This window comes from Heteronotia binoei, chromosome 2 (assembly GCF_032191835.1).
Source record: "Heteronotia binoei isolate CCM8104 ecotype False Entrance Well chromosome 2, APGP_CSIRO_Hbin_v1, whole genome shotgun sequence".
Classification (NCBI taxonomy): Eukaryota; Metazoa; Chordata; class Lepidosauria; order Squamata; family Gekkonidae; genus Heteronotia; species Heteronotia binoei.
Genome location: NC_083224.1, coordinates 151,736,643 through 151,760,437, shown reverse-complemented (window position 1 = coordinate 151,760,437; position 23,795 = coordinate 151,736,643). Strand labels below are relative to the sequence as shown.

The following is a 23,795-nucleotide window of genomic DNA, read 5'->3' as shown; positions in this document are numbered from 1 at the left end:
TCTCTTGCTTCCTTCTGCATAACAGCTTGCTTTGCAAGGCTTGCTGAATTGCACAGGAATACAGAGCAAAACCTCTATTTTCTCCATTAGCTGAGGCTCCTCCCTTGGGGAGGAAAGAGGGGAGGCAAAGTTTGCTTTGCCAGGCTCTCAATAGCCCAGCAGAGCTACTGAGCAAAGCCTCTCTTCCTTCTCTTGGTTGAGGTTCCTCCCCCTCCTGGTTCCCTTGGGAAGGAAGGAAAGAGTTGGAGCTTTCTTTGCCCGTTCCTTGGATCCCATGGCAGAAATACAAAGAAAGCACCTTTAAGACCAACAAGTGCTAATATTTTAAACAGGTTTTATTTTACTTTTTTTGTAAAAAAAAAAATCTTTAATTGTGATATGTTCTTTATAAAGTTTATATCCCTGCTACCTAATTTAAAATAGGAACACACATGACCCGGCCTGACATGGCCTAGCCCAACAAGATCTCATTTATGTTAGATCCAGCCCTCATAACAAATGAGTTTGGCACCCCTGATTTAGGGCTTTAGAGGTTAAGAACCAGCATCTTGAATTGTGCTTGGAAAGAAATGGGTAGTCAGTGCAGCTCTTTCAGCACTCCTTTTTTTAAAAAAAATAATGTTTTCCAGTGTTCCCTGAAGTTCTCAGCATTTCTGTTGGAGGAATTGGGGTAGTGGGAGAGTCTTTAGGAAAAAATGCCCCCTAGATTTTTTTGGGGGGGGGGGTTGGGGCTTCACATCTATAATGGAGAATCCAGAGACATTCCAAGACTAGATTGCTGTGGGAATGGTATCCACAGACAGATACTATACTGTGCTGAATGTGCTTGTGTTGCCAAGTTGACAAGAAACATGAGTATTTTGCAGGGAAAGTGTGTAGATAGAACCCACAAGTGCAAGGGATAGTTGAAACCAAGCTACAGGCAGCCTGGTAGCTCAGTTGCTTGGTTTTGTTAATACATGTGATTTGAACATCCTCGGTCCTTCCTGGGGTGAAGTGGGAACTTGCATATTATCTCCTCAGAGTGACTATATACCCCTAATATGGGTTCAGATAATATGGAAGCATGCTGGTAAATGTTCAGTGGGTTGGTCATGCTGATAAGAATTGCTCCCAAATGACATTTAACATAGCTACACAATTGATTAAAAAATAAACGTAGCTTGCCAATACAAGAACACAAATAGTGTTCCAGTCAAGAGTTTATTGAACAACATAATAAAAAGCTCCACTGTGGCTCTGAGACACAGAGTTGCACTTAGACACTCAGAGGTGCTTCATGTTCTCCATTGAACAGAGATTCTACCGTTGCATAAATTTCTGTGTATGTGCACTGTACAGAGCATTCCACAAATATTGAAGACTGTGAAGGACCTGTTATGTGTGTGTGTCTGGCTGTAAGTCTCTGAGCTCCTATAGCGTTTTCTATTGTTCTCTTCAGTACTGGAACACTATTTATGTCCTCGTACTGGCAAGCTAAGTTTATTTCTAATCAATTGAACTGATGTGTTAAATGTAAACAATTCATGCTTTAGTGGATGCTGAGTGCGATTGGCTATACTCTAGTTAATATCACAGCAGTTCTTTAAATGTTAAATAGAAATTTGATTTCAGCATTAGATATGCTGACTTAACACCATAGTAAGAATCAAACCAGCTGTTCAAAATACATGACAGTGATGAGGGTTTTCTGGGAACATTTGAATGGGAAATCTAGAAAATGTTCGTATTAAAATTTAAATAAATAACGTAAGTAATATTAGAAAAAGAAGGCAAATATACCATTTAGAAGCACTGAGGTTGCCCATGCTTCATGTGCCACATTTAGCACATCAAACATGATTTGCTGCACAACAGCCCTGATAACCACAGATAAACAGACGATACTTACATATATAGAGCAGAAAATATTCCACAGAATTCTGTTCATGACTGCTACATGATCAGTACAATTCTGTGCAACATGGATCAAGCACCGTCTTTTTGAATAGTAGATTGTTTGTAGAAGATTGTTAAGATTGTCTTCCTGAGAACTGTTGTTATGGTCTTGGAAATAATTTTTACTCTCATACAACATGGAGCGAGAAATTTGACTGGAGAATCCTGTGCATGAATGCTAGCAGTTATGTTCTTGGTAGGAGTGGATTCTTGCTCATCCAACCACTATGGTTGGAGATGCAGAATCTAAGAGCTCTATTGAAATGTGGGACATAGATTTTAAAATAAGGAAAATAACTTCATCTTGTTTCTAATTCAAAACATAATCTTTATGGCTCTTTGAAGATTTATTTAGTCTCTGTTGTGGAGATTAATATCCACAGCAGCGTTCTCTCCCCTGCCAAGCTCTTCCTAATAGCACGGTTGCAGGAACCTTTGGGACTGCTTCCCATATACCGTACTTTTAAAGAAAAGGTATGTGTAGTGGTTGATGCCTGTAGCTGGAAAAGCACCTTAGAAGGGCCTGCAGGGTTTGTGACCTGCCATGCAGAATGCAATCTACTATTTATGTATATTGTGTTCCATCTGGTATTTGACAGCTCTATGTTTTCACAGTTGGGTCACAACATATTACTCATGATGTAAGATATAGTATATAATGGTCATATGTCTGCCCAGTTTCTGATGTAGGAAACTCCTGGGATGGGATCAGAATAGTAATGGCTGGAGTTAGACCAGCTGCATACATTTTTAGCTATACAACAAGATTTAAAAATAATTGAGACTGTTAAAATGAAGGTGGGGAGCCAATTTATTGATAGTTTATCTCCTTGCTAAATCTTTTAAAAATCAAGAAGAGTTATAGGAAGAAGCTGTTTCAAACCAAATTTTGTAAGACTGTTAGAACCCAGCTAAAGAGAGTGGTGAAATTCTTTGTTCTGAGGCTGGTTTAATCAGCACCCTGGAACTGGAATATGTTGGAATGGTCAGAGTTTCAATTTGCGTGAAATGCAGGTGGTTGAAAATGTCATCTAGCATCTCTGCTGAAACATCTGCATTTGGTCATCTGCCTCAAGTAATTCTGAAATTTATTTATCGTATGGCAGACTTACATACAGGAAACATAATAATATAAAATATGTAACCAATATAATGGGTATACAGACTGACTGGGCAGTCTCCTTAAATACTAATATCTAAATTTTCAATCCACTCCATCGCAGCTGGGGAGAGTTCACAGAGCTCCATCACATCTCCCTGGAAAGCACAACATTCACGTTCCTGTGACAGATGGAAAATAGTTTAGTGGGCTGGGTTGCACTGCAGTTGCATACGGATCCTGGTATTTTGCCCCATTTAAACAACAGGTCTGTACAACTGCCAAAGCCTGTTCATATCCTATTAGCCGTGTTTCATACTTTATGTGACAAGTCAAATCCTGTGGGCCTCTCATTGGTGTTTATCAGGTTATGGATATTGGGTGGAACTAATTTCATCCATATTCACAACCATTCATTCCCTAGATTGAAATTTTGTGATTGCAGGATTTGTGCAGATCCTATTGCTGGGTGTCAGAATCTTAGTCTTAATAGGTCTGCATCAGCCATATCTTTGAGGATAGACAACTCTCTGTTTTCAGTTATCTGTCTGTATTCACAAAGAAGAGCATCTTGTCTTCAGGGATACAGGAGAGCAATGTGACGCAATGTGAATAACCTTAGGTCAGAACGGGTTTAGTACATCTACTGGCAGTTCTCATTGTTGCATTGAGTTTGTGGACATAGAAGCTATTGAGCCACACTGAAGTGCCATATTCTGCAGTACTATACACCAGCCCTGAAGCTGAGCATCTTAAGTGTTGTAGCAGATGCACTCCCAAATTGTATGACATGATTTTTGGAGTATGTTGTTTCACATGCATATTTTTGCCACTACATTGTAAGATGGTGTTTATAGCTCAAGGTTCTGTCCAGGGTAATACCAAGGTACTTAGGTTTATGGTTGTGTGTAAACTGGGTACCATTAAGATAAACATTCAGTTCACAGTTGGCATGATTGTTATTGAGATGGATACAGGAGTGTTCTATTTTCCCTGGACTTGGGATAAGCTGCCATTTACAGTAGTTAATCAGCCAGAATTTTGAGGTCCCTCATCAGTATTTCCTCAGTCCTTTCCGTTGATTTGTGCCTTTGTGTGATTGTGTGTCATCGGCATAAGCAGACTTCTTAGGTATTGTCTTGTGAACATCAGAGTTGTATAGAATGAAAAGAACTGGAGTGAGGACCAAGCTCTGGGGTAGACTGTTATTCAATTTCTTCTGCTTCCTGATGTCTGACCCATAATTATTTGGAAAGTTCTATAGCTCAGCATGTTATTTATGAGTTGCAATAATATTCTGCAGAGGAAAATTTGTAAAAACTTGTACAGTAGACCATCCCTCCACATTGTCATAAGCAGCAGCCAGATCAACGAAAACTGCTGATGTCTTAAGACATTTCTGATACCCTGCCTCAATGAAAGTTGTTACAATGAGAACCTGAACCTCACAACTATGATGGAATCTAAATATTGCTTGCTCTGCAGAGGCATGTTTCTTAATTGTGTCACTGATTCTATTCAGGATTAGCCTCTTGAGGAGTTTATAATAGGAGCTTAGAAGGGAAAGAGGTCTGTAACTTTCTGCAAGAAGTTTTGGTTTTCCAGGTTTCAGAATAGCAACTATGTTCACTTTCTTGAATTCCCCTGGGAGTCTTCCTGTTCACATGATGTCATTGAGAAACTTTGTGAGCCACTTATTGAATGTGCTGCTGTTGATCAGGAACTCATTATGGATGCAGTCAAAGCCTGGTGACTTCCCATTCTTGATGTCATTAATGCCTTTGAAATCTCAGCACTGAAATCCCCTGACAGCTCATAGTCTTCAGGGCAGGTGCATTTCAAAATCTGGAGTTCTCATTTTATCTTGACTATAAAATGTCAGTCCTTCAGAACTCTGGATAGGGATACCAGTTGGGCAGCTACCTGGTTTGATGTTACCTCCATATTTCCTCAGAGCACAGGCAGACTTGCACCAAGTTTTTTCAACAGGCTCCAGGATTTTCTACTGCAATGCCTGAAATCCCAATTTGCAGTTGCTCTGATCCATTTTTGTGTATGTGCAGCGTAGAGCTCATGGAGTAGTTCATCTACTTCTGTGCCTTTGCTGTGGAGGAAGTTTTGATACAGTCTTTCGCTTTGATGGCTCCGGCCTGGAATATATTCCTTATGATATCCTTAAGGAATGTGCTTTTTGGTTCTGAAATAGTATTATTTCAGACGGTCTGACACAGTAGTACACTGTATCCCAAGCTTGCAGATGTTCTTGTCCTGGTTACTGCTTTACATTAATGTTGCGCAAGCCATCTAAAAGAACATAATTTTTGTAAGAGTAATGTGGCCCCGTTATAATCACCTCAACCCCTTAAAGTTCATGCAAATGGTTTTTCCTTTGTGGAATAGTTCAGTGTTCTGGCAGCTATTGTACTGTACATGTTACAGGTGGATTGGGCCTTATTACCAGGCAATTAAGAGTCTTTCCCTCTAGTAGTTGTTCTAGTTTTTCAGTTCTAATTGACAAACAGTAGATTATCATGCATAAATAAGTTTTGAATTCCACGTGCTTTCTAGGTTTCAGCTCTTCCATCTACTCACCATTTCCATATTCATGCTTAATTTCCTGTTGAGGGGTGCTTATTGGAACTTAAAATAAACAATGGACTGAGCTGTCTGAATCAGCTTGCCTTTAGAGGTTTGTAATATAATATGTAAATGTACAATGCAGACCAGTATAGAGCAGTAAAATGATTAATTTGTAGCATCAGATGGGGAATTTGTTACAGTCCTATGGTTGTATAAAATACCTTCAACCTTAAGCTTTTGTTAATTCATTGCAATATTGCAGTGGTTCTAAATGTTACTGAAGTGGGAGGACCCATTTCTAAACTGTTTGGGATCCCCTTGCAAAGTTAACTCTTTAGCACTCATTTTCTCCTCAGTGTAAAATGCAAGAATCTTATCTCAATTAAACTGGTGTGCACATGTATGTGTGTATATATAATTTTTAGTTTTGATAAACATATAGCATTATTATTGAACAACATTATTAGAGAATCTTATTTGATTTAATAAATATCCAGAAAATAATAAGGTGTTTTGGGGGGTATTTATTCAGTTTGGCTTATGCCAAATGCTCACTCCTACTCATGGCCCATCTGGAAGGAGTCATAACCCATTTTGGATCCAGAGCCACAGTTTAAGAACCAACCTTATATATAATATATATTTGGTTCTGGGTGTTAAGAAAAACAAAATCTTCATATACATGTATATCCCAGACCACAAAGAACCAGCACCTTGAATTGTGCTTTGAAACACACAGAAAGAAAGCCTATGAAGATGTTTCACTTTGGCATAGTGTGTTCATGGCAACCTACCCCAGTCAAAAAGTGGCCATTTTAAAATTTCTGTGATACTTTTGAGGGCAGTCTGTATACAGCAGTGGTCTGTCACAGTAGTTCAGCCAAGGTACATGGATTAGTGTGGCAAGATTATCAGAGTTTTGAGAGAATAGCCAGCTAACACACCAGATGAATATGGAAGAATGTAGTCCTAGCAACCACGGTAGCCTCCCTCACAGCAAGGCTGGATCCTGAATTCCTTACCAGATGCAGCAGGGATAAGTATACCCTACCCAGCATGAACAAATCGATCCCTCAACCAGCCTGACTTCTGAGTTCCAGCATTCTTCTTTTCATACACTGGGTTATAGAGTCCAAACCCAGCATTTTGGTGGCATCTAGAGTGCATACAACATAAGTATTTAAACTAACCACAGTTCCTTTTGTGAAGCACATTGCTTGATCCCTGAGTTACAAATGACCAACAATAAATTACCATATATATCGATATCTGGTACCTACAGGTATTATTCTTCTCAGACAAGGCAAAATATCAATGAATAAACAAAATGAGTATCTGTCCAAAAATACGGTTGTAGCAAGATTTGGTAGTGTGGGTTTTCTGGGAAATTTTAAATCAGAAAGTTTTCAGAAAAATTTCAGGTTCAAAATTTGAATAAATACCAGTAAATTAAAAACTGTTAGCAAAATTTAGATAATGTTAGTAAAAGAAGGCAAATATACTCTATGCGAGCCTGGACTGTGTTCAACGCTGGTGCTTTTTGTTGTTTCACCTCCTACATTTAACATGTCTAAAATTATTTGCAACACAACAGCCCCAATAACTGTACACAGACTGAATTTACATATGTGGGGTGGGAAATTTTCTGCAGGACAGTACAGAATTGGATTTTTTATATATATATACATTTTTTAAAAAAAATTCCACTCCACATCTCTGATTTGGTTAGAATCTAGTTTCAAATCTGTGCAGATGGCAGCATTATGGAAACCTTGTATAAGTAGAGTGTGTAGCCTTGTTACAATTAGGAAATGCTGCGTTAAATATTTTGAAGTAGGGAGTAAAAGCACAGACCTTTAAAAAACGGTTATGGCAGTCTATAAAATATTATGAAAGTGTAATCAAAAAGGTGTAAATGCTAGAAGTATTTTTAATTTACAAACTAACAGGGCCTGTTGAAAATAAAGCAAGTGGAGAGGAAATTTAAATAAAGTAATTTGTCTTTGAGATGAAGTGGTGCTTGTATGATGGGGTGTGGAGCTTTCAACCCTGTCTGTGATTCACTTCCACAGTTTTTCTGTTTTAAGCAATATAGGGCAGGATTATATCTAGGGACGTTTCTGGTGTGGCAGACCTCCAATTTGCAAAAATGAAGACTTCAGGCAGCTGGAAATGATAGTGTTCAGGGCAGTGACATATGCAGTATATTTCTCTTTTCACATCTCCCCTCTCAGCCTTCTTGGACAAAGAGTGTGTGGGAGAAAGTTTTGGAAATGCATGGTCCCCAAAGCTGCAACCCTGGAGCTGGTTTGGGGAAGGAGAAAAAAGAGGCATTGCCTCCCTTTTATTTGTGAAATCTGGGTTCAGTGTTGGGCATGGGGAACACTTGCATGTCTTTAGTGCCTGCATTGACAAACCAGTTCCTGGTGTTCTGTGTTTTTTGATGTGCTCAGAAGCTAAGTATGACAGCTTGCTGTGACAAAGAAAATGTTGGCTGTTAGAGATACGTGGTCAGTGCTCTAGTCTAAACAGAGGCAAGTGCAATCTGAAATAGGTTTTAACTTCTGAGCCTCCACTAGGGTCAGCCTGAAAAGATGCTGGAGAAAAGAGAGAAAACAACAACCCAGGTATTAAAATTCTGGAGGGGAGGTAGAATAAGTGGAATTGTTGCAAAGGTAACAGCTGCATTTCCAGTTCCTTAGATTTAAGAGACTTGGTTTGCCTAATTGTTTGAATGGTTTCTGTAAGTTAACTATTAGTGATGCATTTCTTCTGTTGAGGATGCTGTCTTAGTGCTCTTGATATTGACTGAAGATATTTTACATATTTTTTTTCAGCTCTTGCTTGCCATTTAGAAACACTTGCATCATCATTTTTGCAGTAGGCTGAAACTTTACTTTAATGCCACTTTGTTCTTAAAATAACATTGGACTATTTATATACCTCAGAAATTAGTATTCTTCCCTTTATATCTGTCAGTTGCCGCTTCTTTACAATTTTACTTAGAAAAATTAATATGAGATCAAAACTCTGCTTATATAGTCTGTCATCCTTTGATTTTTAAAACTGTGGGTCAAGAATGTATTTCATATAAGGGATATGATTTATTCCATAATACATATTAAAATCACAATTTCTAAATTTTACTCTTTGTTTGGAATAACTTTCAGTTTAGGTTTTCTTCTCAGAGATTGGTAGTGGGCCTTGGACATACACCTTCCTGCTCTTCTCCCACTGTGGGAAGAAAGGATAATTCAGTGTTTGAATGGAGGGATCTTTTGTGTTTTATCATGGAAAGGAATAATACCTGTTTCTCGTCTTGGATTGCTTTGAAATATCTGAACTGACCCAGGAATAAATATTTTTACAATATAACTCCAAATGTCTGCTTAACCGTGGCTAAAAAATTCTATTTGATCTTGGCTAAAAAAATAACTCTAGGACCTAACTTCAGCATGTTTGACCTGGTTTCCAGTGTCATGGTGGTTGCCTAGTAACAGTGGCAAATGCTGGCAAAGCTGTGGTTTAGCTGTTCCCTGAACAGTACTAATGTTATGGGTTCTGTCTGAAGAATCAAGACGAAAGCCAATTGTCAACTGACTTTCTATAAGGGAAACTTTTACATGAGTTCTTGACATAGCATACTTTTGGGTGCTTAAAAGGTACAAGTTTATGCAGGCAAACCCTGGCAGGAGTCCACCTGAACAGATGATCTTATGTAACTATCTGAACTTTAAGATGATTCATATCATGGTTGTTTATACTACTGGATCACCTGCAAAAGTACATAAGGTATCCGTTTTTGTGTTTTCATTGTAGAAAAGCAGGTTTGAGTAATGACAGCTGTTGTGATGCACACTTTACTAGTTGTGTTGGCAGGTATTGGATACATTGTTAGGTATGAATTTTAGGAAATAGTGAGAATTGTGTTCAGGCCATAATTTTCTGTATGTCATTGAGGCTTTTGCCTATTAGAAGCACCTTTGTAAATCCATATTTTATTAGGGTAAGGTGTAAAATATTTAAAGAAGTTTAATGCACAGGATGAATGCCAAGTCCAAATAATGTGTTATTGTTTACAAATGTAAGTTAGCCAGCCATGGGACTGTGCCCTCAGCAATGAGGTTACTTTCTTATTTTGGTGATCATCATCTGAAATTGCAATAAAATACATTCTCAAAATGCCAAAAGCCTATATTGCTCAGATGTTCCAGATTTGAGTTTCTAGAAAAATATGAAGACTTGGTTGAGATATAACAATAATTGTGATTTGCCATTATGGGAACAAGCATTGGCAGTTCTTAGGCTCCCTTTCTTCAACTAGAACTTCTGAAGCCAATTTCTATAATGACAAAATATAGTCTGCCCTTAAAGTTGAATGCAGTTGAAGCTAAAATTCGTTTACAACACAACCACAGGTGCAAAGCTGATACCTATTGGCTTTTTGAATTTGAACAATAGGCTTCTGTACAATAAATATCAGTCATCAATATGCGGTAATCATATCAATACACAAACACACACGTCTGTTGATATGACTACTGCATACTGATGGTTGATGTTTGTGTGTGTTTCCTTTGCTTGGTCAAGTTTTTTTCAGTATAGTAGAGAGTAGGTAGTCAACACATTTTTCAGTAGCTCACTTCTTTAAAATCATACTTCAAAGCTGTCAACTTTACCTTTTGATCATATCCCCACCTTTAGTACAGTATTGAATGTCCTTGCATCATTTCCCCCACCTTTGTTTGTGGCAGTCAGTGATGTTAACATGTGCAAAAGGAACATGGTATATAATCTCAGGATTACTAACTTTAAGGAATCATATGTGTTGGTTCCATGCATAAATTGATAAGCACTCTGAATTTTGTAACAAAAAACAAAAGCCTGTAATTCCCAGTAATCATTATGTTACTGCAGAAATGTATACGATTAATGTGCTGTGTTTTGAACACTTAGTGATTCATTATAGATATTTGCAGAGTAAGAAGCTCTCTTCCAGTGCTGAAGCTTTGAACTGCATTTTGCTTGGAAACTAGATAAGGGATGTCAAACATGCAATTCAGGGGCTGAATCAGGCCCCTGAAGGGCTTCTGTCAGGCCCCCAAGGAACTGGCTGTCACCTGCTTCCTTCTCCCTCTCTCTTGCTTTCTCTCCCTCTCTCTTGCTTTCTCTCCCTCTCTCTGCATAACAGTTTGCTTTGCCAGGCTTGCTTAATTGCACAGGAGCTACAGAGCAAAACCTCTATTTTCTCCATTGGCTGAGGCTCCTCCCTTGGGGAGGAAAGGGGAAGGAATAACTTGCTTGGCCAGCCTCTCTCAATTGCACAGTGGAGCTACTGAGCCACACCTCTCTTCCTTCTATTGGCTGAGGCTCCCCCCAGTCCCCTGGGGAAGGGAAGAGCCAGAGTTTCCTTTGCCCAGTTCCCAGGATCCCATAGGAGAAATATAAAGAAAGCATCTTTTGTGTTTCTCTGTGTTCTTTATAAAATTTGTATCTCTGCTACCTAATCTTAAATAGGTACACACATGGACCGGCCCAACATGGTTCGGCCCAGCCCGACATGGCCCGGCCCCTCAAGGTCTCATTTATGTCAGATCTGGCCCTCATAACAAATGAGTTCGACATCCCTGAACTAGATGGTTTAATAGCTAATAGAACTATTCATTGAGTGACCTATGTTATTTTTAGGGCACTTTCTGTTAGCTGGAGAGGTGCTGCTTTGTAACACATTCAGTAGTAGACAAGCAAAGCTAATTATAGCAGTGTTTCTTGCAGTCTTGTTTGGAAAGTCAGCAAAGAACATCAGTCTTCAACCAGTACTAATGAAGTGCTGTCAAGTCACAGTTGACTTGTGGTAACCCTGTAGGGTTAACAGAGGTGGTTTGCTACTGCCTTCCTCAGCACAGTGACCCTTGGATTCCTTGGTGGTCTCCCATGCAAAACCAACCAGGACACCTGCACTTAGCATTTTAGATCTGGCAAGATCTCACAGGTGAAAAAAACACTGCTTCTGTTTGCATTTAGCTTAGTTTCCAATATGGTCATGTTGTGATTACATATAGCTCCCTTGAAAATTTTGGTGGAAGAGCAGCAAATAAAATTATACATTTAGAATATTTAATTGCTTGAGGAGGGAGGAAAGAGCCACAGCTTGGGTTCTAGCTAGCTAGATAATTCTCTACCTGCGGAGAATATCCCTCTCTCAATATAATGAAGGCTGTCTTCTCTGTAGTTTTCTTTATTCATCTATTTTCCTAGGGACAGTTACTTTTTCTCATGACTGCTTGGGTACTTTAAAGGATTTCAGACCTATTAAGCATGGGATAAATGAATAATCCACAGTTCTTAAATTTCCAGTCCAGTTGTTTGCTTGACATGAATAAGGAAAAATCTCTAATATAGTGACAGAACAAAACATTTTGCTTACACTTTCCCAACTGGCATTTCTGATTAAAGAATCTATGTTAGAAGTATTTGGAATACTTCCTCCCATTAGCAGCACCTGAGATTAAATCTTGATTTAACCCTTATCCATCCCAAAATTGCTTCCAAGCACTGGTTCATGATTTTCAGAGCCTCTGAGATCCAATAGAAGTGTGAGATAGAGCTCAGTATCATCTGCATATTGATGACAGCCCAGCCAAAATCTCTAGACAGTCCCTCAGATATTTCATGGTAGATGTAAAAAAACATGGAGGATAAGCTAGAACCCTGTGGGACCCAGAGGCCAAGGAGCTGAGGATTCTGCTAGCACCACCTTCTAAAACCTATCTTCCATGTACAACCAAAACCACTACAGAACCATGCCCCCTGGTCCAAGCCTGAAAACCATGATCAATGGTATTGAAAGCCACTGAAAGGCCCAGGAGAATCAACAGGGCTGACTATCCCCATCCATCTCCTGGCTACAATAACCAGGCTTGACACCAGATTGGAAAGACTCAGACAATCCATTTCATTCGAGAATATTTGGAGTTGTCTCGCTAGTATTTGTTCATTCACCTTGCTCAAAAATGGTACATTTGAAATTGGACAATAGTTCTCTGTGGGCCCAGAGTAGATTTCTTTAGGAGTGGATGCACCCCACCTCTCACACTTCTAGTGGATCTCAGAGGCTCTAGAAATCATGAACCAGTGCTTGGAGACAATTTTGGGATGAATGAGTTAACAAATCAAGATTTAATCACAGCTGCTGCTAGTGGGAGGAGAGATTCCAAATTCTTCTAACACAGATGCTTTAATCAGAGAAGGCAAGGGCAGATACCCTATCTCTCCAGACACAGTCTGCTAGTGCCCCCCAGCAGAATAAAGCAACCAGGAGGGGCAGAAGTCATACTAATAGGTAGGTGGTATGCTTCAGAGTTTCAAGAATCCTGTCTGCTTCCTGACTCTAGCTGAAAAGTATCCCATACAACTTGATAAGCCAGAACCTTTGCATCATCCGATCCCTTTACTGCTAATGTAGAGACCCAAACTGGGAAGGATCCGCATAGTGTCAAACTGGTCACAGCAGGCTGCGACCAGTTTCTACAGGCCAGATTTCAACAGGCCCTCGACTACCTGGAAGAGTTATACTGGCTTGCAATGGGCAGAGAAGGGTTGTTTCTTCACCACCACCACCATGGAGTAGGCTTTAAGCTCTAGCTAGCCTTCCCAACCCTCCTGCTCTGGCGGGAGACTCCAGGTTTTCCAGTCTCTTCCCCCGCTCCCCCCAAAAATGGCAGCGGGGGGAGGGGAGGGGAGGGAAACGGCACCTTCTGCAGATTCAGAAACGAATCTGACTCTGCAGAAGGAAGTTCTGAGGAAGAGGTGTGCGTGCGTGTGTGAAGCGGCACGCACAGGTTTCTGTCGCATGCACAGTGGCTGAGGCTCCGTTCAAGAGCGCGCGCCATGCCGTTGAGGCGCAGGCTGAGAGAAGGCGGGTCGGCCGGCTCGCGGCTGCCTGGCCTCAGTCTGTGGCGGCGCCGGCGCCTGCAGGACGTTCCAGAGCCCCCAGGGCTATGACCTGCCTCCCTGGCTTCCTCAGCGGTGGCTCTCCCTGCGCCGCCCTCCGCTCCCTAAGTTTCCCCTCCTCCACCGGGCTCCCCGCGCCTTCCTCGGCGCAGTCGTCGCCCTCGCCACGGCACCTCAGCGCGGAATCAGTCGTCACAGGCTGGACTTGTGAGTCAGTGAACTGAAGGAAGAGGCAGAGTTCCAGAGCCTTCATTCTGTCCAGAGAGGATTTTTTTGGCGGGTACACTGAGCTGATAACAGCTGCAGTTCTGGGGGAAGCAAGCTCTTCTTCCAAGTGACTACTTATGTGCCCAGGAAATGAGTCCTTAAAAAAAAACCCCTTCATTGCTTGCACCTCAGCAACTGGTGTACAAGGGGTTGCTCCTGTATCAGAACATAGAAGATTTTTTTGACATTGCAGCAAATGCTGGTGCCATTTATCTTGTAGGATTTGCCTACTACCTTTTTCAAGAGGGCTTAGCTTCAGTGCAGTGCCTTCCAGAAATAGGGTTGCCAGCTCCAGGTTGCAAAATACTTGGAGATTTTGGGGGTGGAACTTCCCAAAGTGGCCATTTGCTCCAGGTGAACTGATCTGTGTTGCCTGGAGATCAATTGTAAACTCAGAAGATCCCCAGTTGGAGGTGAGAGAGAGAAAAAAACCCTAGGTTTCCGTGACCAACCAGTCTCAAAAATCTCACAAAGTACATTGTGGGGGTGATTTTCTGATTGTCCTTCCCTACCCAGATTTTTTTGTTGATACTTAATTTGATTGTGTGACTATTTTTATAGGTTTTAGAGTTAAAATTTACCTCATATCCCAGAATTTTTTTTAAAAAATGCTTTTGTATAGAGTGATATGTATATGAATTTGCTCTGGCCCCTTCCTCTCCCTCCCTTAGTTTGTAAACCTGGAGCTATTTCCCCTTTGTTGGTAGATTCCATGGATCTGGGAACAAGGGGGTAGTAGATGTTCTTCCTTCTGTGGTCTGGGATAGATTCCAAAACATTCTGTAGGGGGAATTTTTTGGATCAAACTTGAGATGTATTTTTTTTTTTAACAAATGTTGACCTTACCTACAGTATTTTTTGCACCATAAGACTCACTTTCCCCCCCCAAAAAAGTGGAGGGAAAAGTGTGTGCGTCTTAAGGAGCGAATACTGCAAAAAATTCACACAAATGCCTCTAAATTCACACAAACGGCTCTAAAAACTAGGTGCGTCTTATGTTCAGGTGCGTCTTATGGAGCGAAAAATACCTTGATTCTTTGTTGATATTGCCCTCGACTGTACAAGCTTCTGTTTTTATGATTTTTAAAATTAATTTTACTATTAAAAATTTACTCCACATCCCAGAATAATTTGACCTTTCCCTCTCCCCACCCTTCGTTGTGGAGTGATATGTATGTGGTATGTTCTAAATAAATGTTATACATTAAAAAACTTACAAATAATGTAAATACATGAAGATATATTCAGTCTTCAAAATATAATCACTTGTGAATGGAATTCCATAGAAAAGGTATCCTAACTCATATACAAAGGTACCCCTCAATATAAAAAAAATGGAGCCCAAAATGGTATTCAAACAATCCAGAAGGGAGTCCATGGTTCATATCAACTTGAATAAACAGTTTTCAATCTTCAATGGGTGCCTCTGTATTAGGGTTGCCAATCCCCAGGGGCAGGGGATCCCCCGGTTTGGAGACCCTCCCCCCCGCTTCAGGGTCATCAGAAAGCGGGGGGGAGGGGAGGGAAATATCTGCTGGGAACTCTATTATTCCCTATGGAGATTTATTCCCATAGAAAATCATGGAGAATTGATCTGCGGGTATCTGGGGCTCCGGGGGGCTGTTTTTTTGGGGTAAAGGCACCAAATTTTCAGTATAGCATCTAATGCCTCTCTCCAAAATACCCTCCAAGTTTCAAAAAGATTGGACCAGGGGGTCCAATTCTATGAGCTCGAAAGGAAGGTGCCCCTATCCTTCATGATTTCCTATGGAAGGAAGGAATTGAAAAGGTGTGCCGTCCCTTTAAATGTGATGGCCAGAACTCCCTTTGGAGTTCAATGATGCTTGTCACAGCCTTGATCTTGGCTCCACCCCCAAAGTCTCCTGGCTCCACCCCCAAAGTCCCCAGATATTTCTTGAATTGGACTTGGCAACCCTAGCTCTAGCCCATGTCTTGTTGGATTTTTAATGCCATGAAATCTTGCCTCTATGTGACAAAATGAAGAGAGACTTAACTGCTGAAAGGTTCTTCTGTTTTCTTAGTGATATATGGGGAAAACATTTTTATTTGGCAGTACTATAGTTAGGCTTCCCAATCCCCAGGGGATTTAAAAGATGTGTGGTCCCTTTAAATGTGATGGCCGGAACTCCCTTGAAGTTCAATTATGTTTGTCACATCCTTGCTCCTGTCTCCGCCTCCAATGTCTCCTGGCTCCACCCCCAAAGTCCCCAGATATTTCTTGAATTGGACTTGGCAACCCTAACTATAGTGTGCCAGAATTCTTGGACAGCATTGATTTGGTGCCAGGTCAGAGGAATAAGAAATTTGACCTGGGCTAGCAGAGGCATTTTTCTGCTACTCACTGCAGGAAGGTGTTTTGTCACTGGTTTACTTCTAGAGTACTTTTTGGGAATTTGATTGGCTGCAAGTGTAATATTGCCAAAATAATTAGAAAAAAGGACAAAATGAAGGCAAAGTTTCTGATAACATTTTAACACAGGCTTGCAAGAACTTGTTTGGGGCATCTCATCTTCCCCTCTGCTACTATTTCCCCTTTCCTGGCCTGAAAACCTCCTTAGTTCTCCCTTTTCCCTGCTTCTTTCTCTCCGCCCAATCCACTTATCTATCCCCCCCTTCAGCGATATTATTTTCTTCATTTATATCCCACCTTTCTCCACAATGGGGACCAAAAGCGACTATCATTCCCCTCCATTTTAACTTCATTCTCCTCCATTTTAACTTCATGATGACCCTGTGAGGTAGGTTAGGCTGAGAGAGTGTGGCTTGTCCAAGGTGACCCAGTGATCCTCCACAGCACAATGGGGACTTGAATCTGGATCACCCAGACTATAGCCAGAAACTGAGACCACTACCATGCTGACTTATGTGTCATGACTGCTGTTGAACAGTGACAAGCAGCTAGGCCTAGGTGAGACATGCAGATCCTGTGGTAGCAAGTTGCCAGTGAGTCCTGTTGGACCTAGATCCAATGAATCCTCCATCAAAGAAACAGTCCTGGAAAGGGCTCTGACATCTCTCCCTGCCTTTTACTGCAGAAACTAAGGCTAAATGCTGAGAGTAATGTTGTAGTTGCTTAGTAACATCTACTGAGATTCCAGAGTGCATTTGCTTCTTAAAGCTGTAGGTGCTGCTTTTACATTGGATTTTTTAACCCTCCAAGGTGTTTTTTAAAAAAAAAAAAAATTCAGATTTTCCTGCAAACCTGGGGGCTTTCCTCAGATTTATAGAAAGATTTGACTGGTCTTTTCATGGCCCCAGTTGCCAGATGTAACTATCTGCAGAGAGGGCAACATTGAGAATAACACAGCATAGCATGTGCAGTGCTTGGATCCAACAGTGGATGGTACTTCACCAAAAAAAATGTGGCTATAATTTCCAAATTAAACTTTCACATATGTTGGGAGTGTATATGTAGACAAATATATACATTTGTCTCTCTCTTTGTCTCCACCCCATGCTAGAGGTTTTTTTTAACATTATTGCAGAGTAGTAGAGTATTACTGTGCCTGAGCAGGTTTTTGTGCATCAATATGTCAACTCTGTCAGTACTGGACATTCATGTTTCTTCTGGATAATTGAACTTGATATTGAAGAGCTGAGCAATTCATGTTATTAAGGCTTCTTCCATGATAATGCTGGTTCTGTGTTGCCATGTATGTTGTATATGGAGGAGACAATATAAAGTTGGGTTGTAAGGATAAAACTAGGTTTACCTTTGCTACCTCATGTTATTTACTCTTTTGCTGTTTCTTGCATTAGTAGCTTTTAACCATGGTTAAATGCAAATTAATTTGAGGGGGAAAATGTAGAATGAATGGCAGCTTGAGACCTTTTTAAAAACAATATCATACAGTTAAATACTAGGTTCTTGAATGTTACAGCTGCAGCCAGATAACTCTCTTAAAATGTGATAAATGCAAATTTCTTTCTGCCAGAAGTGCAGGTTTTCAGTTATAAGTGTTAAATTTCCATCTGGGGAACAAGATTCTGGTTGCAAGCATATGTAGCCTCTAGGCATTCAATCTTCCTCCTTGTCTTTCCTTTTTCCTGAGCCTTGATTTGCTTCTTAAAACACCAAGAGTTTTGTAATATAGAAATGAAGGTGGTGGTGGGGATCATAAAACACCTATGAATGGGTGTGGAGGAAATGGATAAATTAATGAAACTGGTAGGCAAAAGTAAGTGCTGCTTCAGTCAATGTAAAACGAATTTACAGAAATCACTGACCCAAGACCTAATGCCAGTTAAGCTTATTTTTAAAGAAGGTTAAATATATTTTTGGAGGGTGGAACCTCCATGTTGAAACTGGGATTGTCTTTTTGTGCATTTTATATTGTGCCCAATTGGTTATGTGCTTTATAAATAACAACTATTGCCACTATTGTTTGTCTTGATATAATGCAGGTTTTTTCTTTTTTCTTTTTTTAAAGGATCAATTTGATAATTTAGATAAGCACACACAGTGGGGCATCGACTTCTTGGAAAAATATGCAAAATTTGTCAAAGAAAGGATAGAAATTGAACAGAATTATGCAAAGCAACTGAGGTAAGTTTTTGTTGCTAATTTATCTTTGTTCATTATCTCGTACCTCAGCCAATCTAGTTAAATGTAATTTCCATAGAGCTTAGTGGGTCTTTTCCAAGAAAGTTTGCTGAGGGTTGTTGTAAACACGTTTGATTGGTTTAGCTAAAACCAGTTCTTCTTTATGGTAATCGTTTACTTTTGCTATAAAGATGCTTCTGACTGACCTGGTAATATCCCCCATGTTAGCTGGTGCAGTACAGGCAGAGACATGTTCTTCATTGACAATACACAAAAAAGGGCTTGTGCAACAGCAAGTATCATGACATACTGTGCAAGCCAAACAAGGCAGATTTGGACACCCTTGAGCCACTTTGCTTCTTCATCTTCAGGACCTGTTGTGGCTTGCTCAGTCTTTTGCCACACTGAGGGATGCTTGAAAACCTTCAGAATTAAAATTTAGCTGCAGCGTTTTTCCCATATGGCTGTAAAGCTGTGTGTACAAAAATGGAATTAGGTTATCTTTGAAGTGTCCACTGTAATCATTAGCCCAGATGAAGAGGCAAGTGTTTTTTCATGGGATAGTGGTGGCAACTTCAAATAAATCTTCATATATCAGAATTTTGTTTTCCTGTTCTTGTTTATTTAGTTATGTATTCAGAAAATGAGGTCTTCAGATACCTTGCAAAATAAAACATGATAAAATGATTTTAAAAAACACATAGTCATTAACATTAACAAAAACCCACTGCAAATCCTCCTTGGAACACTGTTAAAGAAAGGGAAATATGTTTCATATAGTATCTAAGCATATTGAGGTCTACAGGGGTGTTGAACTCATTTGTTACAAGGACCAGATTTGACATAAATGGGACTTTGTGAGGCTGGGCCATGCACGTCATTAAATGTAATGCTATGTAAGGTAAATTTAAGGTAAATTTATTTTTATATCCCGCCCTCCCCCGCCGAAGGGGGATATAAACTTTATAAAGAATATATACAAACCACAATTAAAGATTTTTTTAAAAAAATTACAAACATGCTTTAAAACCTTGCAGTGTTTTGTTTAAAATGCACAAGTGGGGAATAGTGGGATTTGGCGCAATTTTTAAAATAAAACATCAAGAAAAAACACAAGGATCACAGCAGAAAGTAAAAATATAAACCAAAAATATAAAATGCTCTGAGCCTAGGAAAACATGAATTGACTGGGCATCGCAAGCTTCTCCCCCTGCCCCCGGGTCTACTCAGATTGGCAGTGGCTCTCCCGTTTAATTTCCCCTTTGGCTGTAAATTCCTAGGTTAGAGTACTCACCAGGCACCAGTTCTCAGGTCCATTCAGCAGAGACAAACTGGCTTAAAGCGTCAGCCCCATTATTTGCAAAGAGATAACTCCAGGAAACAACAGCTTCAGTTGGCCATATGAACCCTGGAAAGTGAAACTACTTGTGCTCCATTCCATTGAAATACATTACAGCACAGACAAAGTTGCAAAGAAAATGTGGAATGGATTTTCCATTAAGGTCTCTGCACTCAGATAGACTACTGGACCCAGAGACCTTAATGGAAAATCCATTCCACATTTTCTTTGCAGCTTTGCAAGCCTAGAACAGCTTCCTGCTGAAGCGGACAAAGACAAACGCAGGAGCAGGGAACTTCAGCAGCCTCCGAGCTTCAAAGGATTGAATAAGAATATGCTTCCTGGGCTTTAAATGAGCTGTAAAGAAAGGTCTGCTGCAACTCTGAGAAGACCCCATCATGCATATTTATCTTCCCTGTCCCCAAACCAGATATAGATTCCAATTTCTGCTATTCTTGTGATTCTTAATGTGTTGTGCTTTCATTTTGTCTGAGTTGTGTTCATTTATTCTTTGGCATAGAAGTTGACCTGTTTGCCCTATGTAGGGAACTGAAGGGCATTGCTAGCATTTAATGGCATATATAATATTAGAAGATGAGTATGTGAATAAGCCTGATATGATGTAGTTGATGTTGTTGGGTCCAGTGATTGTGTTGTCTGGGTGTATGTGGCAGCAAAGTTGGCAGCTGGATTTACTGCAAGCTCTGGTACCTGCATCCATGTTCATATTAGGCTTATTCTCTACATAGGGCAAACAGGTCAAATTCTATGCCAAAGGATAAATTGACACAAATTTGACATCATGAATCACAGGACTGAGAAGCCTGTAGGAGAACCCTTCAACCATCCAGCACATTCAATCAGTGATCTTAGAGTAGCTGTTTTATTGCAAAGGACCTGCAAGAATTGACCAGAAAGCAAAATTGCTGAGTGGCAAGTTATTACAACATTCGGAACAATCGAATCCCCAGAATTTAACAATTATATTGGTTTCTTATCTCACTACATACACTAAGCTCATTCATTCCTTAGATATGTATTCTCACCAATCCCTCAGAAGTTTTATTTTATCTGTTATTTGCAATAATAGATTGGAATAGTAGATTGTTATGTAACATAATGAATAGTAGAAATTAGAATATATTTATCTGATCTGGAAACAGGGGTGATAAATCTGCACAGCCAATTACCCCACTTCGATGAAGAAGATGCTGTAAAGTTGCCTCAATGCTTGAGAGAAGACAGATGGCAGGTCTCAGTTGATTACTCTTAGCATTCTACAATTAAGGGTGCATCAGTCTCTAATTTTGACATATTCGTTTCCTTCAGTTTTTGCCCCAGAATTGAACTCAAACAAATGGTTATATAAACTAGGCTTATTCCTGCTTTATCCTTGACTCTGTTAAACATTGTCATTATACTGCATGATAATTTACTGATCCTCTACCTACTTGGCTCTGATGGTGCGCTGGTGGCTCCGGTCATTTTCAGGAGACCTTGGGTCACCACGCTGAGCCCAGCTTGCCGGGGGGGGGAATGAAAAATATAATTAAATAAAGTAAATATGTATTGATTAGTAATTTCTAACTTTGTTTCTGTTTCTGTTTTGACTCTAATTGGCCCTTCCTGGCAACTACCCCCCCCCCTTTCCTATATGTAATCATTCAGAAAATTCTGTTTCTGCTTCACTGTATCTGAAGAAGTGTGTTTGCACTTGAAATCTTATACCTTGAATAAACGTTCGTTGGTCTTAAAGGGGCCACTGGATTCAAAACTTTTTTTTACTTTTTTTCCATTAGAGATGAGCATTTTCTTCAACATTAGCACTTCTGTGTTAGATGCAGGGATTTTTTTGAGCAGGAATGTACAGGAACACAGTTCTGACTGGCTTGGCATCAGATGATGTGGCCTAATATGCAAATAAAATCCTTCTGGGCTTTTTTTGTAGAAAAATATAATTAAATATATTTATATTTTATATTAAATATATGGTTAGATCTAAACTTATGTTAAGCTACCTAGCACATGTTTGATGTTTGCAGGATAACGACAATACAAAGAAAGATTTTTTTAATTTGCTTAACTTCTTGCAAAGGAAGTGAAGAGTTAAATTTCCATCATACAGATTTCCAGTAAAGCTCAGATGTCCCATAACATGATATACCAGGACCTCTAAAGGGAGCTACTTGGATTGAAGTCTGATATGTTATTTGTTTGATGATATAATTTTTAGTTCTCACACAGTCAAGTGGGGATGTTGTTACCTAAAAGACTATATTTAGAAACTTGACAAACTATCTGGATGCTTTCTACTAGTCTGAATTCTAAATAGGATCCAAATGGTTGACACATGGTCTTTTATTTTTCCTCATCTGTTTGCCTTCAATTGAAATTGAAAACATAAGATGTTGATTACTCCAGTGTAGATGTGGCGGTTTCTCCTTCTAGCAACTGTGCAGATGAATGCTTAGTATTCTGCAAAGATTTCATGCTGAAAATTCTGCCACTCCATTGTTACCTGCAAAAGCTTTTAATGGAAATGGAATGTTCTTGGTTTTTGGTTAACAGCTTAGTTAATTTAAGCATGTTGGTGGCCCACTGGTTTCAATTGAAGAATTAAACATGCTTAAATCTATTTAACTTAAGTAAATAGGACTTCAAAGTGCTTGATGTTGGCTGGATTGTGTGTGGGGGTTTTTAAAAAAAATACGCCACTATCTATTACAGTTGCTTCACTTGCATCAGATTCTCAAGAACAAGACATGTCAGACTAACTTTCTCTCTCTTTCACTCCCCACCCCCCTCTCTCTTTAGAGAAAATTACTACCTTGCTGGATAAGGGGAATGCTATAGACATTGTTTATCTTGATTTCAATAAGGCTTTGATAAGGTTCCACATACTTTTCTTTTTGACTAGTTGGTAAAATGTGGTTTGGATCCTATTTCTGTTAGGTGGATCTGTAACTGGTTGAAAAATCACATCCAAAGAGTGCTAGTGAATGGTTCCTCATCCTCTTGCAGAGGAGTGACAAGTGAAGTGCCTCAAGGATCAGTCCTGGGACCTGCTTTGTTTAATATCTTTATAAATTATTTGGATAAAGGGATAGAGGGAATGCTTATAAAAATTGGGAGGGGTAGCGAATAGAAGACAGAGTCAGGATATAGGATGATCTTGACAGGCTGGAAAATTGGGCTAAAATAAAATTAAATTTAAAGTAGATAAATGTAAAGTTCTGCATTTAAGTAGGAAAAGTCAAATGCATAATTATAGGATGGGGGACACTTGTCTTAGCAGCAGTATATGCAGAAAGGTTCTAGAAGTCTTAGTGGACCATATTGTGAACATGAGTCAGCAGTGTGATGCAGTAGCTTAAAAGGTAAATGCAATTTTGCACTGTACCAACAGAAGCATAGTGTCCAGATCACCCAAAGTGATGGTATCATTTTACTCTGCTCTGGTTAGATCTCACCTAGAGTATTGTATTCAGTTTTGGGCACTACAATTTAAGAAGGCTGTAGACAAGCTGAAAGGTGTCCAGAGGAAGGCAACGAAGATGGTAAGGGGACTAGAGACCAAGTCCTATGAGGAAAGGTTGAAGGAGCTGGGTATGTTTTGCCTGGAGACGAGACAACTGAGAGGTGATATGATAACCATCCTCAAGTGCTTGAAGGGCTGTCATGTAGAGGATGGTGTAGAGCTGTGTTGTTGCCCCAGAAGGTCGAACCAGAACCAATGAGCTGAAATTAAATCAAAAGAGTTTTCGGCTAAACCTTAGGAAGAACTTCCTGACAGAACAGTTCCTCATTGGAACAGGCTTCCTCGGGAGGTGGTGGGCTCTCCTTCCTTTGAGGTTTTTAAATAGAGGCTAGATGGCCATATGACAGCAATGCTGATGCTGTGGACTTGAGCAGGAAGAGTTGCATCAGTGCTTAGTTCTTGTGGCCCCTTCTTACATGCCCAGGGAAAAGCTGTTTGCCACGTTAGGGTCAGGAGCAATTTTTTTCCAGGTCAGTTTTGCCAGGGACCCTGGAGGTGGGTTGGGGTTTTTTTGGCC

At 39.9% G+C, this 23,795-nt stretch overlaps 1 protein-coding gene across 4 annotated transcripts in view; it reads left to right on the top strand.

The window, feature by feature from the left end:
- Positions 1-23,795, top strand: part of FNBP1L (formin binding protein 1 like) — an 85,195-nt gene that overhangs the window by 7,962 nt on the left and 53,438 nt on the right. For all 4 annotated transcript variants that reach the window (XM_060232247.1, XM_060232244.1, XM_060232246.1 and 1 more), the window contains exon 2: positions 18,289-18,404. In XM_060232247.1, the coding sequence (XP_060088230.1) occupies positions 18,289-18,404 (116 nt within the window). The remainder of the gene's footprint in view (positions 1-18,288; positions 18,405-23,795) is intronic.